Raw genomic sequence first — 23261 nt, 5'->3', positions numbered from 1 at the left:
AATTTATTTTGTTTCGTTGCAGGCAATGATTAATCCTCTGATGTCAATCAGTTAGTAATGTATTACTTAACTGATAGTTCTGGAAAAAGGTTTGTAGATCACCACCACGGTTGCCAACTTTTATATGCTGCCTATAGGCAGCACGAGGCTGCGTGGTAGACGGAATAAATGGCTGCTCAGTTCAATGTCAAGTGTGTCCTTTAATTGTGCTCAGCCACACAAATTTGAGACTCCTTTTAAAATATGTTGATAGGCCAACACTCTTTTTATTGTTTTTTTTTTTTCAATCTTGAAATGCTCCCACCTTCCACAATGAACATTAGTGTCTTTACATACATATTCATGTCAGGAAGTGATGGTAATGACCATACATGACCAACCACCATCTCTAAATACCACTTGAACTTTGCCTGTCTCTTTTTTATCCTCTTTTTCATAAAACCATCAGCAAAACCACAAACATTACTGATTAATACACACTGAAAAAAGGGTAAGGGTAGAGGAATGAGGCAAATACATGTCATCACAGTCAATAGGAGAAAAGACACAGTATAGAGGAAACCAGAACAACACCTTGACAAAAAAGAGGATATAAAACCAATGAAATAAACATTACAGTGTTGTTCAAGGATGAGGGGAATTTTACATTTATACACGAGCACCAAAAAGCCAAACATGGTACATAGACTTTTATAAAACTAGAATCCAGTGCAGGCAATTCAGCCCTGCAATCAGAACTACCATGAGACAGGGACGAATAACCCCTGAAATGAATAATGCAGGCACATGGGAAACAAGGGGAGTCTTTCATTGATTTATGCCATGATTCTTTTTAAGAAGTTTAACAATGGCTCTATTGGAGGGTTAGAAAAATTTGTATTGTGTTAGCATTTATTTCACAATAAATCAGTTATCTGGGGTCCAGTGTGACCATCATGGGCCATGATTGGTCAGACTGATAAAACCTCCTTTCTTGTCAGTGAATGTACAGTATCTGTGGAAGTCTCCTTACATCTTTTACACAATAGGAACTTGTTCAGTATTCAGTGCACTGTAGTGTGTTTACATGAATGTGACTTGATTCCTTCTGCTTATGCCCCCAAGCATCCCATGCCTACATTTCAGCTGAGAGTCAAGGCTGCAGTATGTATCTAAAAACATCTGTACACATTCTGGTCTATGTTCCTGTGGGCTTTTCTACAGTGATGGGTGTTTGGATAAGAGGGAAATAAATACATTGGGCCAATAAATGGTAACAACAACAAGATATGGTTGACAAAGCTCAAATAAACAAAAGGCTCATAGCCTGCAGCTGGTGAATTCCACCGAATGTTTAAAGGCTGGTTAATAGTTAATAAATCCAAACATTTTATTGAGGCCTGTGCCTCAGGACACAACATGTTCTCCATTCAGTGCTGTTGGCGCTCCAAACTGGACGGCCATTTCTGTGTAAACAGGGCATTAACAAAAGGATTAATGCTAAAGCTCAACAATCAAGAAAGAGGCATTTTTAATTTGAATGGGTCCTGTAGCAACAGAAGACAATGTGGCTATACAGTGATTGTGATTCATATTAGGATGGTCACTTTCAAAATCCACTTTTACCATTGCAGGTTTGTCGCATTTTTGTTGAATTTGTATTCAAATTTCTTTGTAAAATATATATTTATAATAGATACATATATTCATATATCACAGTAATATACAAACCAAGTGCTTAAAAAATAAAGGCGATGGCGATCTGTGGTGAAATAATGGGAGATGGTTGGGGAGAGTATGGATTGATAGAGGTAGGGTCTGGGAAGAGGGATGGAACTTCATATTATAGCGTTGGTGGCATTGGTGCTTCTTTGGTCGAGGGACTGTCCCCAGTGTATGTTTGTTAAGGCAAATAAGCCATACATGTGTATGTTCTTCCACAGTAAGATATGTACCAAATTGATTGTACTGATAAAGCTTTGAACTTTTTCTTTTCCCACATTCTTGTTTGCATGTGATCACAATGTGCTTTTACAGATGTACTCTGTTCTATACTGTTGGTTGACAAAAGTAGAAAAGCAGGCAGTTCCATTCCTCCTCTCATCGCATAAACAAAAGTGCTTTGTAAGTATGGAGAGGGTGTAAGAAATGACAAATCTGTACAATATATACAAATATAATACAGCCCTACAAAATGTCCAGCCTTTTTGGTTCTGTTGGTGGTAAGGGAGTAGAAAAGCCCTGATGTCTAACCCAAGGGCTTAAGGAGGGGATGTGATTATAGGGCAAAGGCATGATGGCAGGGTGACATTGTCTTGTTTGTTGAAGGTGTGACAGGTTTTAAAAGTGAATGTCATTCTCGCCTTTTGTTTCGTCGTCCTGTCTCCTTTTTTGCACATTCCTTCCGGGGCTCCAGCCCTGAGGCTGACTGCCTGCAGGCTCCACCCAGGCTCTCTTGCTTAATGTTCGGTGGTGGAGTGAGTGAAAAGTAGGGATGCTGGGGCAGGGGAGGTGGTGTGGCAGAGGGAGGCGTGGTTGGGGATTCTAGGCCGGAAGTGCTGCTGCCACTGCTCCCAGTGCTCATAGCCCGATGTTTGAGCCTGAGCTTGTGGGGCAATGCTGTGCCCCTCACCTCCCCCTGGGGATCACGGCCCTGCGCTTGACAGTAGCTCTGAGGGGACGGCAGAGGCGAGGCAGGCTGGTGGAGGCTGGGAAGATGTTGGTTGTGGTAGATGCCCATGTCTGAGCAGGACGAGGCGGGAGACTCATCATCATCTGTGGAGGCCTCTTTGTCGGAGCTGCGGGGGTCTCCATCACTACATGATGTGTCCTTGTTCGAGGAGATTGATTGGCCTTGGCAGGAAGGATCATTCCTGGGCCCACCCTCATAAGTGAGCACGGGGGGCTCCTCATCCTGGGCACTGAGGTATGAATGATGAGGCTGCTGTAGATGATGGTACAGGTGTGAGTGGCTGACTCCTTCCATTTGCTTGTGGAGGAGCTCTGCAGATGGATCGCCTTCCTGCTGGAGCTGCTGCTGCTCCTGCAGTAGTTGCTGCTGCGGAAGTTGACAAACTCTGTACACCTGCCTCTCTCCAACATCATTACAGCTGCCTGAGAGCTCATATGAAGGAGAGTCCGATGTCTTCCTCTCCAGCTTCTCTGCTACCTCAGTCATAGTCTCTGTGGAGCTCTCTGCAATGCACTGAGGCAGTCGACTGGCACATGTCTGTCTGCTGCTGCTGCTCTGCTTCTGAGGGGCCTGCAGCTCGATGTCCTGGGGCCTGGGGAGGGTGTCTGCAGGATAGGAGGCACTGCTGGAGCCGTACAGAATGACACTCCTCTGGGCAGCAGGTGGGTGATGGGCGGGCTGGCTGACAGTGTTGATGGTGGCAACAGGCTCCTGATGGGGTGGTAGTTGTTGGTGAGGGTGGTGCTGCTGCTGTTGTTGCTGGCTGTGATATGCAGCTTCCATCTCCTGAGAACGTTGCTGGATCTGGTGATGAGTAGGTACAGAGGCCAGACTGCGGTGGATGTTAAACATAATCTGGGTTGTGGTGCCATTGGCAATGTCCATCTCTAGCCTGTCGCCTTCTTGTTTGATCTCAAAGGGGATTGGGTCTGGACTATCCCTGGAGGAGCCATCAGACATGTCGGAGAGGGAACCACGTGGCGAGTACTTCACCAGCTGCCTGTGGCCCTCACTGCGTCCTGATTGCTCTGTTTCTGAGGAGTCAGAGTTTATCATCACCTGAGAGCCACTTGAGTAACCGCTGGAGTAGTACTGGGTAGTAGAGGATGAAGATGAGCCTCCATTTCCTGTGTTGTTGCCCCCACCGATCTGCTGGCTCTTTTCAATATATGAAGCAGTGCTTATAAGGCCAAAGCGCAACTTTAACTGTAGCAGCTCAGTCTTCAGCCTTACATTCTCATCATTCAATGCAATGACACGGTTCTCCAAAACCATATCATTGAGACGGCGCTTCTCCCGAGAACGCTTGGCGGCCTCATTGTTCTTGCGACGTTTTTCCCAGTAGGAGGCATCCTTTTTCTCGTCAGAAATGAACTCGCGCTTTCGCCTGCAAGTTACATTGGGTTTGGGTTTGATGAGACGCCCCAGGCGAGCTGGGGTTCCGAGGGGAAGAGAGTCTTCATAACTATTGAAGGTCTCAAGGCAGTTTAGGTTATTCCCTGAGTTCTTGTTTGATGTTTTGAGAGATGAATTTAGATTTTCCATTCTTGTCTTGTCGCAGCCAGTTTGAAAAGTTGCTGGGGTGTCTGAGGAAAGAACCACGTTAAAGGTAAAGAGGAGGCGGAGTGGTGACGAAACACTGTTGAAAATTTCTCCAAAAGTCTGTTTATTGCAGGTTCGACTTGCTTATGATGGAAGAGGACTCAAGTGTCCAAATTAGTCAAAAACAGAAAGAGCAACTTTAGTTCAGAATTTGCAACCTTCATTTATCCACTTGAAGGTTTTTTAGTTTTGTGTCCAAACCTAGTATCACAGACGCTAAGTGCACAGATCAGTCTTGGAAAAAACCAAAAAATCCTTAAAGTTTAAAGTGGAAAACGGCCAGTTTCTTTCTTTCTCTTTCTGCTGATCTGCTGTTGGTAGTTAAAGGTTTAGCATCAGAGCGGCACACTGAGCTAAGCTGGTGGAGAAGTGCCCTAGATCTCCACGTAAACAGCAGGATGTAGGTCAGCCTGTCTACCTCAGCTTGTCAGTCTCTTAGGGAGCCTTGCTCTCTCCGGCTGTCTCTCTTCTCTTTGCAGTTGACAGGAAGATGAAAGGCTGCAGAGATAAAAAAAGAGAGAAAAAAGAAAGACATATTAATCCATGTGGATTACTTATAGTCGATTATGCATTTTCATATCTGACTTGTAATTATTCTTTTTAAGTTACTTTTCTTCATGCTCATTCCCATTTAGCATGGATAGTGGTCAAAGTCTACATCTGTACCGCTTTCCTCTGCCGGTTCGGCATGTCTGGCTTTGGCTAAATGTGTCGCTCATGGCAACCAATGACCTCACTGTCTGACCTTTTGACCCCCCCTATTGATCTGCTCTGTCTGCAGCCTATGACCCCTGACCCACAGACTGGCATGTTGATGTTGACTTTTGTGATGTAATGTGGGCACTGAGTTCACTGCAAAGCTGATGATCCCATTTCCTTTTGTCATTCAGTACTGAAAACCTTGTTGCTATACACTTGCTGAAACATCTGAGCTCACCATTTTTGAGTCAGCTGATGGAATAATAAGTCTGGTCACTGGAACTGACATATATGGCAACTGAGGCGAGTGCAACATATTTAATAAAAAGTGTAAAACCACAACAATTTCATTTCGCTGTGAGCAGAGAACTGGGTTGTGTGAGGATTGGCTCCTTTCGTTTGTCATAGAATTTGGACCAGACAGAGCAAAGAGTGAGTCACGGCTGCTGGAGTTCCCTGATTCCTTTTTAGAGCATTCCCATTAGGAACAGCCCAATACTTTCCGGCTGAGAAATCCCATCCAGTAACGCTGCTTAAGCAGCACTGCTCTCCTTCCTTCCCCATGTGTTCATCTGCAGAGGAATGTAGCAGCATTCTTCGCCAAAATAACTCAATGCCAAATCAATGATGCAGGGTGAGCAGGTAAGGCAGACAAAGGCAGCAGCCAGTGCAGGTTAGCTATAAAGACGCTGAGGCTAGAGAAAGAGATTTGGAGGTGTGTGGTCCTCTGGGAGGAGAGGCATTGATAAATATAGGTCAAGGGCCCCTGAGAAGAAAGGAAACAGGGGCCAGGACTTGGGCAAGCATAACACAGCCTGGTAACATTTGGGGAAACACTAGAATGGTCGGATAGTCTCATAACTATGGAGGTGGGTGTCTCAGAGCTTACAAGGAGGAAGGAGTGGTATATCGTGGGCTGAACAGGTGTACTTTCCTCACAAGATGTTGCTCTTGTTGGAGCATAACACCAATAAGTCATACTGGAAAGCGATTCTTTCGTGTACTCTGTTGTGCATGGCCCTGGGGATGGAGACATCAGCTAGTTTAATCCACCTCGTGGCTTCAGTCTGAAATATCTCGACGCCTGCAAAAGCAACCACAGTGCTTTTGGTGATGCCAAAACTTTGCTCTTTCACATTTGTGATTGTGAGTGAAATAGCTCTACAGCTGCTGGATGTATCAAACACATTAGCACATTAGCATGGATGGTACTAGTGTGCGCTACAAGATTAAAACAGCACCACTAAATGTGTGTTATTCAACATCTGCACTCCAAGGTTAAACTGCACAAGTAGTATTACAGCAGTCTGAAACTCTAATCTCATAATCTGGAAAGGTGTTTACACTGGTTCTACCCCAGCTCTTCCCCACGAGCTGACACCATTACGTAACTACAGGCGTATCCTCACAATGAAAATGGATTTCTGCCCAGATTCTGGGAAGACAATCCCTTCTGTAAGCATCACAATGCAGACAAAGAAAGACAAAACACCTCTCTGAGACATGGACACTGAATTTGTTAGGAAAAATTGGCAGTGCCTAGAGTTTTACCCCCCTGCTCGGCTGAATGATTTAAGGTTATTCCTGTGAGACTTTGACATGTGGCTGTTGGGCACGAGGGAGAAAGATGGAGGAGAGGGACTTTTTTCCTCAGTGTGGCCCACTGACCCAGAAACTGGGGACTGACTGCACTCTGTAAACACAAGTCTGCCTCCACTGTATGGCTCGCTGGAATATAGGTCAGCCGAGCTGTGAAGAGGTGAAGCAGCAAGAGAAAAAGGAAACAGACAGTGGAAAATGAAAGACAAAATGAGAAGTGAGGACGAAAAAGAAGAGGGAGGCGTGGAAAATTGGAGCAATGTCTAAATATAGATGTAGGTGAGAGCAAGTGGAGCAGAAACAAAGAAACAGGGAATCAATGAGGGAGAGTTAAAACAAAGAAAGGGATGACATGAGATTATAGTGTAGCTGAGAAAGGGGGGAAGCCATGTGGCAAATGCGGCAATAGAAGGAATGTGTCACCCGTAGCAACGAAAAGGGGAAAACAGAAGGGGCAGCCAGTCACGTTGGCCTACTCTCTCCTTTCTTCTGAAACAACGATTTGTCATGGCCAAAAGAAAGATGGAGAGAAAACATTTTGTAACAAAAGCAGGTTAGGTGACATCACACAGTGTGTATACTGCACATCTCTATCCACAGCCAGGATGAGCCAGACACATGAATGAACTCTTGTGTCAAATGAACTCACAGCAGAGGGAGTTTGTGTGTGTGTGTGTGTGTGTGTGTGTGTTTGTCCATCTCTTTCTCTGTTGCACCCCTCGCTGTTTAACCATGTGAGTGAACGAATGCTTGAGCTGTAATCCATTTCATTTACTCTCTTTGTCATCAGATTTACATTTCCCAAAATGCTCAAAGCCACGATGACAGAAACAGGAGTTTTAAATCACTGCTGACAAAAGCAGAGTTAAAACACAGACATTGGCATGCATGAGTTGAAATTTTCCAGCTCAAATCTACAAATAAATTTCAGTGAGGCCAGGAAACCTGTAGTGCCGCCCCTCTCCTCTGTTCACATTCCCCTGTCCTCAATTACTCTTTGCAATTTATTATATATTCTTCACGTGTCATCGCTAGGTCTCTGTGGCACTTGTGGAATGATAGCAACGTAAAAGAATCCAAGCTGAACTCGCTCACACAACCACAGCCCCACACCACAGATGTCTAAATGTGGCAGTGAGCTTTGGAAAGAGTAGACTGAGTTCAAACCTCTGCACGTGTTTCTATGGAGCGTTTCAGGAAACGGGAGCGGGTCTAAAATTAAAAAAAAAGGGGGGGGGGGGCAAATGCTTTAGAGCAAAAGGTAATGATGAAACTGTTGCCCCCTCCCCCTGGGAAGAATGTAATATATGGCACGTGGTGCAGGGTTGGGGGTCATGGGTGGGGTCTGCCTGTATATTCCAAAGCCTGGGACTGACTTTGTCTTCCCAAGCAAACGGGGTAAAGGAGCTGGGATCCTAAAGGGCTGGGCAGCCTGCCAGCAAGGCGGAGTCCTAAGCTAGATCCTTGTTCCACGAACACAGCCATATCACCCCTCTCTCTGGAAGAGAGAAAAAAACAGAGTGACTCAGTCCATGTGTTGCACCAGTCACATGTGCTCCCTTGGCCTACTAAATGCTGTAATTCGCCTCTGTGCTGGCTCCAAACCACAGCACAATAACAAAGCACGGCCCTCATCGTTTTATCATCTTGCATGTGCCAGGAAACCCGAAAAAGTCAAGAGGCCGCAAAGTGGGACAGGATGGAAACAGCCCCATGCCTCTGACCATGACCTCCCCTGCCAGATTTCTACTGAGCGAAGCTGCACACAGACAGCTTCCCTCAGACCCAAATAACCACTGAGCAGTTGCCTCAACGGTTCAGAGCAGTGATGCAATGTGCTTGAAACGAATTTAAAGATGTTTGTTTATTTTTTCGGGGGTCGTCATTAATTTGGGTCGCGCTCAGCTGTTTTCACCGTGTTGCGCCGCTTTTTTTTTTTCCCTGCATGCTTGCCTCCTTTGTTTGTTATGGCGGGCCGACGATTTATTTCGGTGGGGTTTTGATTGTGCCTTTCTAGTCGGCGGCGGCTGTGCGCCTCATCCCCCCTCCCACAGGGCTAATGTGACCTACATTCGGCTGGCATACAGACCCAGTGTGCGCGCCAACCAATTGGCCGCTCCGCAGCGAAGCGCAGCGCTGCTCGGCCACAGACTACGGGTTTCCGCGGATTGCATAATCTGCCCCATTCTTTAATCCTTTTTTTTAATTATTTCATTCATTTATTATGCAACCTTCATAACCTCTCGAGTCATTCCTGGGCGCCGGGCTGTGAACAAATGTGCCACACACCACCGATGACGCTGGAAGGATGTGCGGGCCGTCCCGGCACTTTCGCATTATCAGCAGCGAACATGCTTTTCGTAACTCTAGAGAATGATTTGATCACGCTGTCTTTCTGTGTATGAGCTTAAGGTGTTATTGCACGTGCTGCGTTCAGGCTTGCCATTACCGTAAAGGGAAAGCCACTGGGGGGGGGGGGGGGGGGGGCGTCCCCACGTGTGGCGGATAAACCACCAAGCCTGCGCGTAAAATGAAGCGAATATGAGTTTTCTATTTCTAAATAAAATCTACAATCCTCGTGCAGAAGTCATAAAGTTGTCTAGTGTTTTTGTTATCCGCGTGCCTGTTTGTTCTGGCATGGCCACCTGGACAAGATCGGTGCCGGTGCGTTGCGCGACCAGGACCAGTTGGACTAGTTCTGGACCGGTGCTGGTCCGCAGCCACACAGGCGGAGTTGTTGGAGTTCCACGAAAGGCCACAGTGTAGGTTATTGTTTGCTCTGATAGGCTGAGCTCAGCAGGAGGGAGAAACAATCTGCTAAAATTTCACCAAGTAGCGCACTGAGAAATGTGTTACCCCGCGTGCCTCCTTTGTTGCGCCGTCTGACAAATCGTCCTCATGCATATTTAATCAGATCCTCGAAGATCCGACGCGACTCTTTGAATCCGAGTGTGCCACGAAATTCACCCAGTGCCTCAGAAATTAGACGCGTCCCTCCCAGCAGCCTGCACGTTTTCACCTGCTGTGCTGGCACAGCGCGTGCTTCTGTTGTGGCTGAAGCACACATCTGACCCACATTTGATCCAGATGTTCTGATCCACGGCTCACCTCGCAGCGGCCGCCCTCAGCGCCAGAGCCCGTCAACTCCGCCGCGCTCCATCCTTCTCTCTCCTTCTCCCCGGCTCTGCGCCGTCCGAGCGCGGCTGGTAAACAAAAGAGTCGCAGGTGAATGTGACGGTCCACACGGATCCGCGGACGGAGGGATCATGTCTCCATCACGCCTGTCGCTGCGCTCTGGTTTGTGTTGCGCTCCTTCGGACTGTCCCACCCACTAAAGGGTTAACCCAGAGGGCTGCACATCCGCGTTAACCTTTACAAAGAGCAGCTACACGTGACACACAGAAGTGTGTCCACAGTTTGCATGGGATTTTTCCAGTTGTCTGCGCAGCCTAGCCTACTAACCCAAAAGAAGCCGAGTATAAATAAGTCTCTGTCCTCAGTCTCTGAAACTCACATACATATAAAGTCAGGCTGCTCCCAGGCCACCCTCTCTTAAATAATAATAATAATAATAATAATAATAAAAACAACAATGCTTTTGTTGTTATTATGACATAGGGCTATGCCGTGTGTTATGAAAACAGGTGTATTACTAAACCAACCCCAGGATAAACAAGCCACTGACAGCTCCGTAACAATAACTGGGGTTTTCACCACAACACTACAGCGCGGATGTGTTGACCCAGCCTCATTACAACTATGGCACTGCTCCAGAATATCCACATTCGCCTCCCTGTGTTTCCACCTTTTTTTTCTGAAGGAATCCCATAACCTCTGGCCAACACCCCCACCGCCGCCCCCTCTTTCTCCCTCTCCTTCTCCCTACAGCCCCCACAGAGCTCCAGCACTCCGCACTGAGTGAATCCAGTCTCGCCTTGACGCCCAGCACCAAAACAAACACTCATGGACTGAGACAACTCCTCGCCACAACCCAATGAAACACTTATGTAGTTATTTAGAGGAGTCCGTGTCCCACACCCACCATCATATGTGACTGTGCAATTCAGTTAGTAAAAATGATAATAATGCCACATGCTTACCCTTCTTGTTTTAAAAGAGCAGAATCCACAGAGATATCTCTGTTCTTGTCCAACAATCCGCTTTGCGCATTGGTTGCCGGTCTGCTGTCCTTAATGCACACACACTCACACCACTTTGCAATCACCAGCTCTCTGATTAGTGCAGGTAAATGCGAGTGTGAACAGTGACGCTTGTTTTCAGTGCGCTCCTCATGTCATGTTTGTCCCAATCTCTCCCCCCCCCACCTTCTCTCTCTCTCTCTCTCTCTCGCTCTCTCTCTCTTTCTCTCTCTATTTCCTTCCCTCTCGTTCCCCTTCTCTCTGTGTCTCTAAATGTATGTTAGTAGGTCAGTTGTTGCATAACAGGACGCTTTGGGTGCCTAGTCACGTTTTTTGTTTCTCTCTTGGCTCTGCCTCCTCCCTCTCCTCGTCTTCAAATCCTGTTGCAGAGAGGAGATGCAGGGGGAGCGGATGGGGAGGAGAAAGGCTTGACTGGGGAGGGCCTAGGCTCAGTGCCAGACTCAGTCAGTTGAAGGCCAATGACGTCCATAATAAGATTATTATATTTTTAAAAAAATGCATTGTGAGATGAAAACACACAGAAACTAGCCGGGCTGTGGTGTAGCTAAAGCAGATTATCACCCTCTGCGCATGCAGGTTGATTCTACCAGACTAGTTTTACAACAATGCCACCTGACTTTTTATGTAGCTCATCTATTTCCTGTTTGTTTCCTCTTCAAGTTAAATTGTGTGATATTTGGGGAAAGGTCTGATTTGGTTTCCTTCGACGAGATAAATTAAAGGCTTAAGGCTTAATTAACTAGCAATACTTTTGACCTCAATCAGTCAAAAAGAAAATCAGCAGCTAAACTCACAAAATTACACATTATATCTTGTCATAGATGTTGTTCTTGTTATAGATTGTTTTATGCAAATGAAATGGAAAGAAATGTTGTGTTGTTCTTGACACATATAATAAACAGGGAAAATATAAAATCCCCCAATACCTATCTGTCAGATTCATGTATTAGAGTACAAAGCGACATCAGCCACATGCTTGTAATGGAGTACTTGTACAAACTGTGAAGTGAGCCCAGACTTTGCAGAGGTGCAGCCCTTGACTAAGTGTCCTTGGCTGACACTATTTGAAAACAATCTGGATCATTCACCTTCTACCTTGTTGATATGAAAGTATTTGCAACAGCTATGACTCAAAACAATACACAGTGAAACGTCATATCACAGCAGCATCACATTCAGGTCACACTGAAGGTGGTTGGTCTCCGCCCTAAGTATTCATCAACAGGTTTGTTTACACTGGATTTTTTTTTTTTTTGGCCCTTATCACCACCTGTCGCATGGTCATTACCCATGGCACTAATCAACTGAGCATTTCTGTATAACCACCACAGGAAAGGACTTTGTGTGTATGTGATTTCATTTTTGACTCATTCTGACTTGGACACTTGGTTTAACAATCACAGAGGCTGATTCTGTATCGTACCAATAAGCTGAATCTACTTCAGCCACACGGGGTTGAATGAGCTCATTAAACTGGACTGAATGCAACTATGTTTTATATCCAAGGTGAGTATTTTGATCCAAAGTGATCACAAGCAGGAGTGTGCGTCAGTCATGCTGGCAGGCACAAAGAATGGAAGAGATTCACACAAAGATAAGGGCGGTTAAACTATTTTGATCATGTTGCTCCTCTGATTTTAGCATTATCCTTTGACTGAAGCACAGGTTTTTGAAACAGCTGAGTGCCTATCAGCCTGGCATGTAAGGGACTGTTGGAGAGAGAGAGACTCACCCTAGGAGGGCGTCACAGATGTATTTAGATGACTATTTTATTAGTCATTATTTCAAAACGTTTTCTCTCTGCTCTAATGTAGGTCGTGAGCTGCAAGCAGTACATAAATTGCACTTGTGTGCAGCAGTTGACAATGTACACAAAAGAAACCGTGAGGTTTGAGCTATCATTGAAACAACGCCACGTGTCAGATTGTGATCCTTCAGTGTCCCGCTCCAGGCAGTGGCTAAGCTGTGCTCATTGTCTAAGTGCATGTAAAGCTCACTACATTATCCATAGAGCATTTTAAACTGAGGAAAGAAGTGCCTGAATAGATGCCCTGACAGCTGACTTCTGCTACGGATGTATTCATTATTTCCTTTTAAAGTTAAAAGCTGTTGTATCGTTTTGCATGGCATTGTTAAAAGATGGGTGTCAGTGGAAGTGGATTTTCACAAGACTTGCTCTTGGTTTCTCACAGTTGTCATTTCTTACAAAGACTTAATGATATTCCTAATTTCTGCACATTACAGTAACATTGGCATTTTTGGTGTAAGTAATTTCATTAATTGAAATAATGAATGCATAATCATGTCCTTGACAGGTGGACTTTGACACCATGGTTATTATCTATTCTTGTGCTTGTCTGTAGTTTGCTAAATAGATTTCATAACTGCTTGCTTGCCATTATAAAGTGGCATTTTTTGCTCCTCATTTGGAATTCTCTGCACACATTTGTCCAGATTTGTACAGTTGCTAAAGCCACAATATCCTCCCACCTCTCTTCATCTGTGACACTGCAGCAGAGGGTAACCCTGAATATGGGGCCTCAAGTAAAGCTAAATATGGATCACCATTCCTACACATGTCTTTGTTTCCTTCTTTAGCCAGAGGAGACATACAGCAGTGCAGGAGCAGAGGCATTGGCCATGAACTTGGATCCCCATCCCCCCACAAACACACGCACAGACACACACACACACACACACACACGCCCAAACGTAGCACACTTAGTCTCGCTGTCTCACTTGCTGTCTACGCATCACTCCCTCTCATTTTGCACCCCATCTTTATCCCCACCCTACCCAACGTTTTCCCCCTTACAGCTATGTCTGCAAGCGTTCCCATGGCAACTGTCGCACTGCCTGCCTAGCAACAGGCTTTATCCTTTCACTGGAAGAAAAAGGGGCAACAGCATTTGGGGGGGGGGGGGGGGGGGGGGGTTGTGGGGTTGAGGGTTTTTTTTTTTTTTTGTATGGGCGCATAGTGTGGATGATTTTGTAACAGCAGCATGTTGCAGTAGATTCATTAAATCAGGCTCATCTTCTTCTCTCAGCACCTGCAGTGTCTGCCTCGCTTCTACCTTATTACCTTTTTGTGTCACTACAGGATCCGCCAATTTACTCCGAATTTTTAATGTTTGCAAAATGTTTAAAATCTGATGTGGGAAGAATTCAACAGAAGAAAAATTAGTGTTCAAATTCTAAAGGTCATGTAATTACAGTATGTATATCTTTTCATCCTAGCTTGATTTGCCAGTTACAAAAAGCAAGAATGAATACTTTTGAAGCAAAAAAGATGAGAGCTTCATTTCTGTCAAAATAAAACAATGGGGACATATGACAAGAGCAATAATCTACATGATCATTTCTCATAACAAAATAATAATGCTTTTAATAATGAAACCCCTATTGTATCATTCATTTATTTTCTCTAAATGAAATTGACCTTCTTGTATTTGAGCTTCAGTCATTGTGCCTTTCGTGAAAATACAGAAACATAGAGGCAAGAAAAATATGTGTGTACTGTCACTGAATGTACATGTCACTAATTTACAAAACATTTACCTTGCCAGCATGCAGGAATAATAAAAGATTGCTTTGACCTATAACATGACTTACATAGTGAAGCAGATATTCTGGTGCCCCAGCGCCATGCAGAAGATATTGTCTTTGCTGCCCCCTGTTGACAAAAAAGTGACATGATTTTAGTGGGTAACACATTTCAATGCATACCAAGTTGAACGGAAATTGTGGTACCATTAAACCTATCACATACTGTCACATTAGAAATGAATCTTAAACACCTTTACTGCGGCAGCATGTGACTATACGATCCTGTCATTTTAAGACTGTACATTCTCCTCTTTGACCATGAATTTCCCTTCAGGTTGGTAAAATGAAAGCTCTCATGTTATGAAGGTCTATTAGTTGGGTTCAGTTGCGTAATTGCAGGTTCATTGTCTGTCTAGCTGGTTTTGAGACTGTGGGAGAGAAACCTGCCAAGTGCCTAACTGCACTTGCTACCGTCTACATTTGTCAGCACTTGTCAGTCAAACCTCACCCTGTTTGACTTATTCTTTCATTGTTGCACACATTATCTTTTAATAAGGCAAATCAAGTCTAGACTCAGCAGAGCCTTTGTGTGTTCACTTTCCAGTGTTTAACATGAGTGCTGGATGCTTTGCACAGTAATGTATGCCAGGCATTGTTATGTTGGTTTTTGAAGTCTGAGCTCTGCAGATTTAATATTGCACTTTTAAACTGCCTGGGGATTCACATGAAACATAAAGCAACAAGTGCTGAAATAGTCTTAGCGTTGAATAGAGGCTCATTTCCCAAACAAGACTACAAAACACAAATCAACAGTATCTTCATGCTTCCTAAATGCCTTAACTCAACAATTCAAGTTGGGAAGGCTGAAATAAGCATATATGAGTAGGTCAACTCACCACCATAATGCAGAATCAGTCAAATTTCTTTATTGTTAAAATGAAAACATACAGAGACACAACAGATGTTTACTTCTTGTCATCACCGCAATACAGACAACAATTATAAAATATCTTCAAACTGTGCTGGAACAGGATGTTGAACACCAAAACAGTACATTAAAGTGTGTGCTCCTGAAATGAAAATGACCTGATGCATTTTTACACATAACAAGCGATGAAATAAACACGTCCAAAAACCTCAACTTTGGCCTTCAAGACTAATGGATGCTTTGAGAGATTGTTTTTTTCTTTTTAGTAATTACTGTGTTTGTTCACAGGGTTTGAACAGTCCTCCCTCAGCAGTTAGTTAATCCACTAATGACAAAACTGCACACACACATCCGCCATGATGCTGTGTTAACATCCTGCTGCAGTGCTGAGTTTCCCAACCACCAGAGCGTATTTTTAAATGGCGTGAGGCTGCATTCTCTCAAATTGCAGTTGTACGGTTTTAGTTATCACAGTGTATGAAAACAAAAAACAGGATTACAGGTAAGACTCAGATGATGATTAAGTGATTGTTAGACAGCAAGTTATGAGATGAATGTTTATAGATATTTATTACAATATAATACAGGATATGAAATAAAAACAACATACTGTTAGACATGAAAGTTGAGTTTGATAGGTCCTTGAAAACATCTGCATCCTCCAATTCTCCTGTTTTTGTGTGGAATTTCAATAGCATCACTTTCAGTAAAACATATTTTTGTTTGTAATGGTCTAGACATTGACACAATGACACACAGCATTAGTCCTCAGTTGACTTTGGCCATGAGCTTTTCTGTGAAAAGCTTCTTCAGCTGAGCAACTTCCTCGCTAAGAGAGGTGAGCTGGGACTTCAGATAAGTGTTCTCGTGCTGATACTGGACTTCAGTTTGTCCTTGTGTGGGAGGAGGCTGGAGACTATAGCTGCCAGCTGAGGTGTTGTATTGAGGGGATTGTCTCCCCCTTTTTATCTCCTCTCCCTCCAGCTGCTGGAGCCAGGGCCCAGCAAAGTGGCCTACTCTTGTTTCAGTTACATTCAGTCCTTTGCTGACCGCCTCTCTTGAACCTGTGGGAAATGCTGGGCTTCGTCTGGCACTGCTGTTGTCCCCTGAAGCATCAGCCCCATCGCCGCTTCCCGGCGTCTTAAAACGCAGCTTGTGAGGCAGATTTTTCATTGCCTCAGCTTGGTCCAGCTTCCCTCCAGTGAGTTCTGCAGTGTAGTGGACTTCAGCAGGGGAGTGGTGGAGGTCATAGCCCAACTCCTCCGCCCTGTGTGGTGATAATTTCTCGTGATCACTCAGCCGGTCTTCAAAGAAGATTGGGCTTCCCACACTTGACCCACCTGGTGTAGAGAATCCAGAGTCCTCTGACATATTACTAGCATCCCTGGAGCACCGCGTGCTCATCTGGCTTGTCTGGCTGTTGGGATGAGTGACTGAGGAGCTTGGGAGGCCCCCGTCACCACCGAGATAATAGTTGGGAGTCAAGGTCTGAGCGTTGTGCTGAGAGGTTGTAGTGAGGGGTAAGATGGAAGCATTGGAGGGATCTTTGACCAGGCCAAAGCGAAACTTCAGAGCTAGGAGCTCTGCTCTCAGACGAGCGTTTTCCTCCAGCAGCGCCAAAACACGACTCTCCAGGACCATGTCATTCACACGCCGTTTTTCCCGCGAGCGCTTAGCTGCCTCATTGTTCTTCCTCCTCTTGTCCCAGTATCCCTCATCCTTTTTGTCATGGGGGATGAACTCACGTTTACGTCGGATGCTGGAGGTAGGACTCTCTTTGCGTTTGACGGCAGAGGTGCGACCTAGGAGGGAGCGGGCCAAAAGGCTGCTGGAGGTGAGGATGGACACAGCTTCATCTGTGAAGGACAGAGGCCCTGCTCCCCCACCTCCCTGCCCTCCTGGAGACACTGCAGCAGGGGACTCCAGCGCCTGGAGCACAACCACATCCTGCTGCCTCATCTGCTGGGACTCCTCTTCAAACATCAGGCTGGTCGAGGGTCTGAGGGTGGAAGGTAATGCTCTGTGGTGCTGAGTGCTCACTGGACTCGGGATCTCTGGGAAGAGAGGATGCAGCAACAGTGCCACCTAGTGAAGGAAGGAAAGGAGAAGAAGGATTTAGTGGTTATGCAAGAGCCATTACAACACAATATTATGTAACCTCATTACATCTCTCCAATAAAAGGGGAGCAACTTGTACCATAACCTGGCAGGCTCATTATACCATTAATATGGGACAATGTGCATTGTGGATTCAAATCTAATCCTCCATTCAAAACTTTAGCATTAGCTTCATGCACAGCAGCCTTTTAAAGACAAACAACAATAAAAAAAAAACAAAACAAAACGAAACAAACAAACAAACAAAAAAGAAGCCAAAAAAAACATCTTTATTGCAATGTGCCATTAACCTGATAAACTCTAAACCTACTCTGGTGTTAGTACAGGACCTGAAGATGTAATCTGTGAGCTGTTTGACTTGGTTCTCCAGCACTGAGCCTCACTGACTGGACCTGACCTGACTTACACTCAGCATCACCCGCATTTAGAGTCACAGGCATCTGCTGTGCTTGTTTGTTTGTTTTGTATTTGATTTTTTTTTTTGTTTTTTTTGGTCATGGTGCAGCCAAATTTAATTATAAAGAAGTGCCTTTTTTTATCCATATCCATGCAGTATAAGCAATAAAAAGCGGTCAAAACAAAAAAAGAAAAATTAAACTAATTTACAAATCAGCTCGGAATTTTAACACAGAAGTCTTTAAACAATTCAAGGAGTTTCATTTACAAGTTAAATGCGAATTTAAATACGATAACTATTGAGACGCTCAAGTTAATCGGGACCTTTTAAGGTTGTAAACTTTAACCGTCGCTTTCTCCATTGCAGCCTGTATAATTATGAACATTTAGAAAAACAAACTAATGTAATGTGTTATTGGCCGAGAACCTCCCAGGGAAGAAGAATGTTACCTCTGAAGAAAGACCAGTTTTCTCCGGTGACTCATCCGCGGCTCCGAGCGTCTCCGAGCGTCTCCGGGTCGTGCTGAGGATCAGGCGCGTGTCTCTGACTCCATCTGTGGTTTAATGGCGCAGATCCACGCCGCGCTGTTATTCAATATTACCGTCGGTGGCGCACCTCCACTCTGCTCCACTTGGAATGCCGCAGCTCCTATTTGTAACGTGGAGTTCAGCTCAGGACGGTCCCTCTCCTCACTTGACCCAGCGGGGCCCTGTTTGTGTGTGTGTTTCTGAGACCGCCTCCCTGTGTGACCCCCACCCCCACCCCCAACACACACACACACACACACACACACACACACACACACACACACCTCCCCCCCTTAACCAAAGGAAAGTTCCTATCGACTTTCACACAGCATAGCTGTTTCATCATCACCATCATTTTCTTCTCCTTCTTCGTCTTCTTCATCATCACCGTCATCATCTGACACCACCTCGCCCCGCCCCCTCTGACACAATAATCTTCCTTTAACAATTAGGTAATGCTGCGCCTGAGTGACTCTTCCGGCATTGGAGTGGCTCTTGCTGTGAGTCAGTCGCGTATTAAAAACGTACGGCTCATAATTCACATAAAAAAAAAAAAAAAAAAAAAAAACAAGAACTTTTTTTTGTGTATGACCTAGACAGAATAATAGATCAGAACATGCATCAGAATATGCCTGAAGGGGTTTTACAGTCCAGAACAGGAACAGGAAGCCCTTTGATTAGAGCAGTCCATATTCCAGCAACTGCATATTAAAACAGTTAGACAGTCGTTTATGAGCATGATTTTGAACGGTGGCATGTATCACAAACAGTTGTTTGATAGATGATTTGTGGATACAGGCATAACAGTTGTTTCTGCTAACTCAGAAAACATAATAATACGCTATGGATTTTTCTGTGTTTTCTTTCTTTGGCTTGTAATAACTGAAAGCACACAGTACATGATACGTGACACCTGATAAAGCATTTAAACCCAAATGTATTACATCACCTCATAGGATAGCACAAAAAACCTTAATTTGGTGGGATAACTGTATACCGTTTCTGTATGTTGCTTCAGGGAATAATAGCTAATTTTTCCTTTTTTAGTACACGTAACAATGAAAAACACTAGGATTAACAAAGAAATGCTCAGCAATTAGATATCAAACTCACATAAAAATAACTCCCTCTGAAGTAAATTTTGAATAAATGATCCCTTACTCGTGACTATAGGGATTAAATGTGAATGACATGAGCTTTAATATGTTAGTTTACATTGTGCTCATGGGATCTGAGAAAGTAGTATTTAATCAGATTACCGCAATTTTCTATGAAGTATTCATACACATGAGTACTTGTTGCATAGCACTTGGAGGCAACAGGAGCAACAACAGAGGGCAGTATGTGAGGAAAGCACATTTTTGCCTGGGGCCCCATAAAGAGGTAAATCTGGTCATGTATGTCACAAGAAAGTCTTAGGGAACTTAAGAGGAAATGAAGAGATGAAAGTGTTTTCATTTAAACTGCTTTGATCTTTTTGCGACTGGCGTATAGCAAACATTTTTCCTGGAAACTTTCCTAAGGACATTTAGTGATAAACATTACATTCTGGGAAAATGTTAGGAAACTACAGGATGCGTAAATAGTGCATTTACGGCAACATAAAGATTAATTGAGGTCAGACAGGCAGTTCGTGGCTGAAGCGCTGCTGCAGCAGTGTCAAACTATGGAAAATGATCTAATTTGTCATACTTACAGATGCACACAGCACATAATAATACATGATGTATAAAAGTGTTGCAACAGAACTTCCATTGTCCACATCTTTACAGGAGCTGTATCCTGTGGATTACAAAACATCTGACTTGCCCTGAAGTGGAATCAGTCCTCAGCATGCCTTAGATTTAGGACACTAGAGTGTACGTGTGTGTTTGGGTTTGTATCTGTAGCCTGATGAGACCTATACATGTATGTAGGCAGCAAGCAACACGTGGCTTTGTGTGCCAAGTATGAGATCAGCGTAGCAGCCTTGGTGGAAATCCTCAACTGACCTCTGTTTTTACAGTGAAGACTTGTGTGCATACAGGAGACAATGAACTGTATGTACCACATCGTATCACATATGTAAACCCTCTGAGCAAACGTGCTATGGTTGACAGTGAGATACACTCTGAGCCCCCTTGACCCCCACTGTTTGGCCACCTTTGCTTTCTGATAGAGACAGAGGCCAGTGCCTGTACAGTCACAGTACATTAGTTGCTCTGAACAAGACTATGTTAATGTGGAACTTTCCACATAAATGTTGCACCATAGGAAACTGAAAAATATATACTTTATGATGGTGGTTTGTCACAATTGCACTGACAGTATCCGCGTGATTTCAATGACAGTTCAGTTCCACTTTTGGAATTAAAGCAATAGTTTGAAATTATGAGAAATAAATTCTTTTGTTTTCTGGTAGAAACTTAGGTGAGAGGATCAGTAATTGTCATCTCTGTAAGGTAAATATGATGGTATCAACTTAACTTATCTTACGTTTGGGATTTGTCTAAATATTGAAAAATGTGTCTAACAACAGCAACATATTATACCACAACTGTTTAATTCTCACAAGTACTGCAGTGGAGTTGTGTTATCTTTGGATGGAGCCAATCTGTTTCATTTTGCCTCATGTTGATGGGCTTCTGTATAGATAGGAGAGGAGTGTCATCTCATTTAACACTGTCAAATTATGCTCTTTAAGAGTTTAGGTTGTTTGATACGCCGCTGTGAGCCACTGATCCGTAATCAATGAACTTTCTGCAGTAGATCCAGATCAGTGGTTACCCAGATTAGAGAATCAGATGGGAGGCTGGGGATTGGCCATCTTCAAAAACACCTTGGAACTGCATAAAAGTGAGAATGCTGCTTCTGATAGAAATCTATCAGAAGGCACAGAGCATCACAAATCGCTGTGTATGTATGTGGAGGTGTAGCTGTGTCCACGCTGACCCATGTCCACCCATCAGAATTGGAGCAATGGACTAAAGTGGTCTTGTCTGATGAGTCAGGTTTTCTTTTACATTATGTGGATGGTTGGCCATAAATCAGAGCAGGTCCAGCCCTTTCGTAGAAACAGTATTCCCTAATAGTAGCAGCCTCTTTCAGCAGGATAATGTGTCCTGCTGTTTCCTGGTTCACAAATGGATTGAGGAACCGCAACCAGCTGAAGATGTTGATTTGGCTCCAAATTCCCCAGACCTCACAATTCACACCCTGATCTCACAACTGCCAGAACTTAAATGATCTGCTACTAATGTCTTGGTGCCAGATACCCCAGATCACCAGAAGTCAGAGGTCTAGAGGAGGCCTCATCTGGTCAGGGCTCTTTAGGCAGCAAAATGGGGACACAAACAATATTAGACAGGTGGTCATAATGTTATGGCTGACTGGCACATTGACTAATATAAATATGTTGTTTTCTGCAATGCGCATAAAACATGAGAGTTCAGTTTCAGAGAGCAACGTGAGTCTAGACGAATACTTATGTGCTCCTGAGAGGCCTCCTGGTTGGAAGCTGACAGCAGAGTGAACGATTTTAATGAGTGCAGAGGAAGATACTGGGCATACGTTGTGTTCCGTATAAGATGGTCCCGGCATCCACACCACAGCACCAGGCATAATAGCTGTTCAAACTACATGTAATTTTGTGCGTTGCAGGCTTTATAAACCTCACAGCTGAATAAAATGGATCACACCCACCAGCAGTGCACACCCATGTGCCGATAGTTGTTTCTAATGGAGCAGGTCAGTCTGTCTTTGGGAAATGATTGAATAGTAAATTACATTAGTAGCGTGCATCAGTGCACCAGTGGGTTGCAACAATGCCAGGATGTTTCTGTACAATAAAGTTACAAATCTGACACAGATTGAACAATGAAATGGCAGATGTAATGGCCTTAACAAAAAGACTGGGTGTGCCAGTGAAATGCACTCCCACCGAGTAATCTTCTTGGAGGAGCCCCTAATTTTCTCCACTAGCTCTGGGATGCAGCCCAGTACTTTTCTCCCACTGTGATGATTCTTTATACCGCAGTTATTATTCATCTTCCACCCCTTATCTGTTTCTGACTCGTGGGGGATGCTAGAGGCAACTAACCTTAACATGCATTTATTTGGAAAATGGGAGGAAACCCACTGACGCACGGGGAGAACATGCAAACTCGACACAGAAAGGGCCCAGGCAGGGAGCCAAACCAGCAACCTTCTTATTGTGGGGCAACAGTGTTAACCACTATACCGCTCTGCTGCCCCCTCTTTATGGTAATACTTCATCTAATTGCTTTAATTATAGTCTTTATATAAATGTACATATTCATGTTGTATATTTCAATGTGTAAAGTACTTTGGTCTTTAAACTTTTTAAATGTTATAAAAGAAAATTGTCTCGCCTTGTGCTTCTGGTTGATTTATGCAACAGGAAGTGAGTTACAACATGCATCTGGTTAATAGCTCAACTTTTGAAATATGTGTCACACTTCTTGAGAAATTTGTTGTACCTTGGACTTCTTTGGAAATTAAAAAAATAATAATATTAAGTGAAGATCTTAGCACTGCAACATATCAACTTCAAACCTTCCAGTAAAACATCTCCAAGATGGCCATTTGAATGAGACATTAATCCACATGAAATGGAAGTTGTTTACTGCATGCTTCGATCTGCAGAGCACCTGTGGAGACTTCTATCACTGCATTGACAGTTTTGTTTTTCCTCAAAGTGCTGTTACCCAAGACAAGTGTCAGTCAGTGCAGATTGGGTTGCAGTCAACTGACCTAGAGGAAAAACAACATAAAGAGAGGAGAGACCACATGAGTTCAACAAGTTCAAGCTGAATTCTTGACATTCTAGCAGAGGCTCTTATTATGGAACAGTTCACCTTGTAGCCATGACCCGCAGGCAAAATGGGTGCACAGAACCCAGTAAACAGCATGTAGCCTCCACTGAAAAATATCTCCTGCCTCAAGTGAGAGGGCAAATATTTACAGGAGGGATTTTTGGTCATGTTGACGGTAAAAAAAAAACAAACAAACTGTA

At 44.1% G+C, this 23261-nt stretch overlaps 2 protein-coding genes across 3 annotated transcripts; both read right to left on the bottom strand.

Moving 5' to 3' along the window:
* Window positions 1-239: 239 nt before the first annotated feature.
* LOC115047395 (integrator complex subunit 3 homolog) lies at window positions 240-10975 on the bottom strand. 2 transcript variants are annotated; one of them, XM_029508300.1, is made up of 2 exons: window positions 10672-10975; window positions 240-4771 (listed from the first exon to the last, which is right to left on the bottom strand). In XM_029508300.1, exon 2 carries the CDS (start codon window positions 4214-4216, stop codon window positions 2333-2335), a length of 1884 nt encoding a protein of 627 aa, XP_029364160.1. In that variant the 5' UTR covers window positions 4217-4771; window positions 10672-10975; the 3' UTR covers window positions 240-2332. The 2 variants fall into 2 exon arrangements, with proteins under 2 accessions (XP_029364160.1, XP_029364161.1); XM_029508301.1 differs by lacking the exon at window positions 10672-10975 and adding an exon at window positions 9680-9846.
* Window positions 10976-15187: 4212 nt separating this feature from the next.
* Window positions 15188-18432, bottom strand: nfil3-6 (nuclear factor, interleukin 3 regulated, member 6). Its single transcript, XM_029508318.1, has 2 exons — window positions 18170-18432; window positions 15188-17290 (listed from the first exon to the last, which is right to left on the bottom strand). The coding sequence occupies exon 2, from the start codon at window positions 17186-17188 to the stop codon at window positions 15974-15976; it is 1215 nt and encodes a 404-aa protein (XP_029364178.1). The 5' UTR covers window positions 17189-17290; window positions 18170-18432; the 3' UTR covers window positions 15188-15973.
* Between the last annotated feature and the right edge of the window lie 4829 nt (window positions 18433-23261).

The sequence above is a fragment of the Echeneis naucrates genome, chromosome 8 (genome assembly GCF_900963305.1).
Source record: "Echeneis naucrates chromosome 8, fEcheNa1.1, whole genome shotgun sequence".
Lineage (NCBI taxonomy): Eukaryota > Metazoa > Chordata > Actinopteri > Carangiformes > Echeneidae > Echeneis > Echeneis naucrates.
Note: the sequence above shows the minus strand (reverse complement) of the source record. Positions and strands in the feature narration are given on the sequence as shown.